Source organism: Triticum aestivum, chromosome 1D, assembly GCF_018294505.1.
Source record: "Triticum aestivum cultivar Chinese Spring chromosome 1D, IWGSC CS RefSeq v2.1, whole genome shotgun sequence".
Classification (NCBI taxonomy): Eukaryota; Viridiplantae; Streptophyta; class Magnoliopsida; order Poales; family Poaceae; genus Triticum; species Triticum aestivum.
Genome location: NC_057796.1, coordinates 338,809,979 through 338,816,535, shown reverse-complemented (window position 1 = coordinate 338,816,535; position 6,557 = coordinate 338,809,979). Strand labels below are relative to the sequence as shown.

Genomic DNA, 6,557 nt, shown 5'->3' with positions numbered 1-6,557 from the left:
TCTAAACACTAATAATAGTAATTAAGGTGATTGGATTCATTTCCTAGCCATAAAAATACAGAAATGAAAAGTACGTTCGGATGTGTATCACATCAGAACTGTTACTCCATATTTGGAATCTGATAATACCCAAGTCAGGTACGAGCACATGGCAAGTCAACGTTTTTAATGATAACACGCAAAGATAAATTAGTTGATACATACGATAATTTTCTGTGAAAAAATAAACTGAATCACGAAGTTGCCATTGTCGCATCACTAAACTTGTTGTCAAATACGTTAAATTTGCCATATGCTCGTACCTGACTTGGGTATTATCAGATTTCAAATACGGAGTAACAGTTTTGATGTGATACACATCCGACCGATCTGATGCATTGGTGTTTATGTTTGGAGAGTTATTTACCCAAAACCATCAAACTTGAGGTTAGGGTAACAACTTAGTACCACATCTCAGGCAGGGCACAAGAAACCACCAATTCTGCACCTAATGAGTAACGGAGAGCACTGGTTGTGTGATAAGCTCACGGAAACAACAAAACTGACAAGTTGAGCCCACCCGTCGGGCCGAAGTGGCATGTCTACGTGTACAAATTGCTGAGGTGGACGCGGGTCCTGTTGTCAGCCTCCACTACTTCTTCCTCCTCCCATCTCTTCCCCTCTCTCTGTCCTGTCGCGACTCACCCACCGCAAGCGCCGTCGCCCGGCTCAAGGAGATGCCCCAGAAGCGCACAGACGACACGCTGCCCGCCGCGAGCGTGTTCTTTCTGCCACCAACCCTGGCGGAGATGGAGGATGCCAAAGCCCTGGCAGAGTTCGACCTGCCAGCCGAAAGCGAGGAGACGGCGGCGCTCGTGGTCGTGCGCAGCTGCGGGCAGGGAGGGGAAGCACGGCGACGCGCCTCCTCCTGCCGAACGACGACGGCGCGTTCCAGGTTAATTAATCTAAGGGGGCCCGCAATCGATGGCATGGCCATTTCTTCCTCGGCTCCGGCTCCTCTATTGTCGTGCCCCATTTGTCGTCGACGGCGCCCTCGCCTTCCCTAGGTCATGGCCGAGCTTCCAGCATTGTCCACTCGATTCCCCTCGTTCTCGGCACACCTCGTCGTGAGCTCCATGCTCTGCATGCCGGCGCCGTCGACTGAGACGTCGCTCCGGTGCCCCACAGTGGACCTGACCTCCGCGGCATACTGAGAGCACACGTTCATTTCCCTAGCCCCAACTACGATGGTTTTGGGTTAACTCATGTTTGGATGGTGCATTGGTATTTATGTTTGGACAAACAGGATTAATTGGATTCACCAATCTCGCGCTTTTACCAGTAGTAGAGATAGAGACGTCTGTAGAATTGTCATGACTCTACGTCCATTATGTAAGGAACCAAACATCCTTTGGGGATCATTCATAAACATGTTCATGGCTACTTAGACAAAGCATATAAACATCGACTTGTGAAAATCTAATACACATATTCTTGAAGTGAACAATACACAAATTGTTCACTATTAAGAACACACAATTTTATCTTTTTTGTGTAGCTCATATGTCAATATGGAAGTTTTTTAGTTTGTAAATTTGAAAAATCAGAATATGTTTTATTGAATTTTTCAAAAAAATAGCAGGTTGCCTGGAGCCCAAGGACTGATAGGCAAACAATATAATGCAATTGTTCCAAACTTCAAGCAGAATTGGATCGAGAGAATATAATATATATGTGTTCAACACCAGTGGATAAAACAATTCACCACAAACCTAAGAAACAATGAACAAGGAGTAGTGTACTTCAGTGAAACACGATGTACAGTAGCTCAGAAGACACCCGTGTCAGGGTTGGTCTCCACTAATCTCACTTTCCATACTGTTGTTGTAGTGGTCAGCTTCACCATCATTCATATCACTTGCCTTATCTGGTTCAGAGGCCAGCAATCTGTTGACTGGCACAAAATAATGAACTTCAGACCAATCAATATAAATGCAACAAATAATAACAAAGTAATAGTTATCATTCAGATAATTCTCTGGAAACTTGCAACCGCAAATGCCAGAAGGAAATTTCAGTGAATATGGCCTTAACATTATACATTTCAAAACATTATGGCCCTTGGTAAATTGACAAACCTTTCCTTTGTATACATCGAACTCTGATTGAGATGCGTGAGAACTGGGCACTGCACTGCCTGAGCCAACAAATAAGTCTTGTTAGGGAGGACTTCTGAACAAGTAATATAACAAAATTTTACTCATGTACTACCTCTGTCCCACAATGTAAGACGTTTTTGCAAGTTATGTTTAGCTTGCAAAAACGCCTTACATTGTGGAACGGAGGGAGTAGATGCCTACAGGTTGTACCATCGATCTACGTCTTACATTGTGAGGCGGAGGGAGCAGATGCCTAAAGGTTGTACAATCGAGATCTCCATTGCTCTTGCCTTCCATACTCTTGTTTTCATGGTCAGCTTCGCGGTCATTCACAGCACTTGCCTGATCTGATTCAGACGTCCGCAATCTGTTTGACAGCACAAAATAATTAAAATCCAGGCCAAACAATATTATACGCAACAAGAGTAACAAAACAATACTTATTATTCAGATCATACTCTGGAAACTTGCTGTTGCGAATGCCGTAAAGAAATTTTCGTAAGCATGGCCTTAGACTCTCACAGATGTGAAGCTTTGCAAAGCGGTCCATGCAGTTTCGATTCAGCTCCAATAACTCACGTACAAGAGTGGCCTCCTTTTTCAAGCCCTTAAAAGATCATTTGAAAACAGATGACAGAAGCTTAAAGGCATCAAAGCATGAACATTTCAAATTCGCAAAATGTAAGCCTAAGTATTTTCAGAGGCATGAACATACCAACATGAAAGCAGCAACAGCTTCAGAAAAAGGCCCTTTGTAGGTGATCAAAATATCAAACACAATCTCACGGACAGCATTGCTAAAGTCAAACAACTTATCCTCCAGCACCTCGGTAATGAAATCATCCTCATCCTCACGGTTCTTGGTTTCACATTCCAATAACTCAGACATCAACATGGCTTCTTCCGCAATACACTTGAAACCATGGATCAGTTTTCAAATGGTGAAGAGAAGTTAATAAATGTCAAGCACTAAAAATAAAAATAAAATAAAAGAAAGATGGGCAATGCCACATCCTGGTCAAAGTTGTATGATGCAGACATGTACCATAAAGCCAGCAGCTGCAACAGGAGATTCAGAATCTGATTTGGTCACACTGTCCGCTTTCTCCTTGATACTCTTGCTCAGTTCAGCAAGCTTAGGAGTGAGACCTACTGCAGTACTCAACTTCTTCTCCGTCTCCAGACACTGAAAACATTATCATCCAGTGGCGTAAGTTAATGACCAAAGCAATCAATCAAATACCAATTTAGTTTGGTAGGGGCAGGAGGAAACTTACAATACAGGCTGCAGCATAAAGGTTGAAATCACGAGTTATATTCCGGTAGTAGTACTCATCAAGGTATTTCAAATAGGCTTCAAAAAGAACATAACCAGACTTCCAGGGCAATAGCCTTTGCCAACCCCATGCTGGTTCCATAAGCTCTTAATACAGAAGAAAGACTAGTCAGATAAAATCAGGTAATAATAGTAGGCTAAGGTAAGAAAATAATGCAACCATGGATCAGAGGGAAATGCACCATCCACACACTGAAAAATACAAGCAAAGAAAGGATGCACAGAGAGTACAGAGCAAAGGGGAAACGAATGCTTCAACCATGAAAATGAACATAAATCAAATATGAATTTCCTAAAGTAGAAAGCAAACCACAGTTCAAACACAAAAGATAGACCATGCAAATTCCTTGTACCTCTGTAGAGGATGATATCCAATGGCGGCACATCGTTGACAGTTTCGAATTCCTTTGTGGTTTCCATAATCTCAAGAAACTTCACCATATGTTTACGGCTGACCTTCGTGAGCAAGGTGTCGTCACTGCACAATACCTCACCAGATGAGTGAATATGTTCCTTCATCATCTTGGGATCTAGTGTTTTCTATATTGGATGCTGTGGGTTTAGAACTTAAGAAGACGAGGAGAAATGGTTGAGGCGTGTGGGGTGAGAGACAGCAGGCCAGGAGATGGGGGAGAAGCTAGGGTTTGCTTAAAGTAGCAGGCACTCATTCATTCTTTATTAACTAGCAAAGCAGAACCAAGAAAATGATAACTAGAGATCATACCATGATATGGCAGTAGCAGGAGCGGTAACACTGGTGATTTGGGGAGTACTAGAGATCGCGACCATATCATTAACATTAGAACTGTTACCATAATTATTTTCACTTTGCATAACTGGCTCAGATGTGAGCAATCTGTTGACAGCACATAATAAAATTAAACTTAGGACCAAATGATAAAAATGCAACAAGAAAAACAAAGATAAATAATTGCTTATTTTTTAGTCATAGGTGTTCATGCAGAATTAGTGGTGCAAGAATAAGACCAAATCATGGCATATGGAATTTGATATTCAGATCATACTCTGGAAACTTGCAATTGCGAATGCCAATAAGAAATTTCCGTAAATGGCGCCGCTGACTTTCACAGATGTTAAGCTTTGCAAAGCGGTCCATGTGGTTCTGATCCAGCTTCAGCAACCCATGTACAATATTAGCCTCCTTACTCATGGCCTTCAAAGATTCAAACATCATTTAAAAACTAGTGACAAGAAGCTTGTAGGCATAAAAGCATGAATACTTCAGATTTGGTAAACCAGATTTTTTTTTGGCAGAGGCGTTAACTTACCAGCAAGGAAGCAGCAACAGCTTCAGAACAAGGCCCTTCGTAGGTGCTCATAATACTCAACACAATCTGACGGACATCATTGCTAAAGTTGAATGACTGATCTTCCAGCACCTCAGTAATGAAATCATCATCCTCCTCACGGTTCTTGATTTCGCATGCCAATAACTCAGACATCAACTTGCCTTCCTCCGCAATACACTTGAAACCATGCAGCAGTTTTCAAATGGTGCAGACAAGTTAATAAATATCAAGCACTAAATACTAGAAATTAGACAGGCAATTCCACATATTGATCCAAATTGTATGATGCGGACATGTACCATAAAGCCAGCAGCTGCAACAGGACATTCAGGACCTGTTTTAGTCACACTGCCCGCTTTCTCCTTGATATTGTTGCTCAGTTCATTAAGGTCAGCAGTGAAACCTACTAGGCAACTCAATTTCTTCTCCATTTCCAGACACTTGAAAACATTACATTTGCAACGGTACAGAGAAGTTAATAAGCAAACCAATCAACCAAATAACAGCTTAGTTTCGTATAGGCAAGAGGGAACTTACACTACAGGCTGCAGCATACAGGTTGATATTAGCAGGAAAATTTTGGTGGAAGTAATCAGTGAGATAATCCAAGTAGACTTTGAAAAGAACATAATCAGGCGCCCAGGGGATCAGCCTGTCCCAGCCCCATGTGTGTTCCATAAGCTCTTAACACGGAAGAAAGATTAAGGCCCTGTTTGATTGCAATGTATTTTCTAAGTATTTTAAGAATACTACAGTTTTTTTAGATACCGCGGTTTTATTTATTGTGACCTGTTTGGTTAACGCCAAAAACTGTGTTACTAAAACTAGAGTATTTACAAAACTGTAGTAATTTCTCTGCATAATAAAAAGAGCCCTGAACCTCTTTTTTTTAACAGAGCAAGCGAAAGAAACGAGTCAGTCGCTAGATATTCTCAACAAACTCATCTGGCTATCAAGCCGCCGCTCGATCCCCTGTCCTGCGTGTTCCCTAATGGGAATGAGATAGCTAGGCTGGATACGTTGATCATAGAAAGGATCCGAAGCAATCCATAGCTATCCTTTAGAGATCAGCCAAGGTCCGGAGAGGCGATCTCATCTCTCTTAACGAGTACTACTACTAATCACCGCTAAAAGCAATTGCTAGCTACTAGTAGCTACGAATGGATGCACGGCCAACAGCTAGCTAGTAAATTTTACAGCATTACGTGGTGTAACCAAACAGGTCCTCTGCATTGTGAATACTTCAAAAAACGTTGTTATATTAAAACCATGGTATTTTGTACATGCATGCTAAATTACTGTAGTTTCTGATACTTTGGTTTTTTTAGTACTTTGCTATCAAACGTCAGATCAAATCCAACAGTAAGCATAGGGAAGAAGATAATGCGATGAGATGAGAACGGAGGTAAATGCACAATTAGGACATTAAACAACACAAGCAAGCAAATGATGCACACAGACTACAGAGCAGGCCAGAATCTAGTATAAAATGGAGGGGGGGGGGGGGGGGGCGAATATTTCGGCCATGAAATGGAACGCAAATCTAGTATAAAATTCCTCGTAGATTGCAGTCCACAGTCCTAACATGAAAACTAGATTGCTCAACTTCTTCGTACCTTTGTAGAGGATGATATCCAATGGCGGCACATCATTCACATGTTCAAATTCCCTTCTGGATTCCATGATCTCAAGAAACATTGCCATATGTTTCCTGTTGACCTTCGCCAACAAGGTGTTGCCCCCATTCATCATCTTGGGATCTAGGGTTTCCTA

The 6,557-nt window shown here is 41.9% G+C and overlaps 1 protein-coding gene across 1 annotated transcript; it reads right to left on the bottom strand.

The window, feature by feature from the left end:
• Nucleotides 1–1,687: 1,687 nt before the first annotated feature.
• On the bottom strand, nucleotides 1,688–6,194 carry LOC123169626 (uncharacterized). Its single transcript, XM_044587498.1, has 12 exons — nucleotides 5,084–6,194; nucleotides 4,764–4,961; nucleotides 4,500–4,648; nucleotides 4,199–4,330; nucleotides 3,828–3,952; nucleotides 3,416–3,561; nucleotides 3,184–3,324; nucleotides 2,854–3,051; nucleotides 2,597–2,745; nucleotides 2,367–2,505; nucleotides 2,118–2,176; nucleotides 1,688–1,933 (listed from the first exon to the last, which is right to left on the bottom strand). The coding sequence occupies exons 1-12, from the start codon at nucleotides 5,213–5,215 to the stop codon at nucleotides 1,912–1,914; spliced, it is 1,590 nt and encodes a 529-aa protein (XP_044443433.1). The 5' UTR covers nucleotides 5,216–6,194; the 3' UTR covers nucleotides 1,688–1,911.
• Between the last annotated feature and the right edge of the window lie 363 nt (nucleotides 6,195–6,557).

Excerpts from the sequence above, each read along its gene's own strand:
- LOC123169626 (XM_044587498.1), bottom strand. The coding sequence starts at position 5,215 with ATGGAGAAGAAATTGAGTTGCCTAGTAGGTTTCACTGCTGACCTTAAT. Across the intron at positions 4,331-4,499 it reads CGCAATTGCAAGTTTCCAGA|ATTGCTCACATCTGAGCCAG; the intron begins GTATGATCTGAA and ends TGCTGTCAACAG. Across the intron at positions 3,953-4,198 it reads CCTGCTACTGCCATATCATG|TGACGACACCTTGCTCACGA; the intron begins GTATGATCTCTA and ends GGTATTGTGCAG.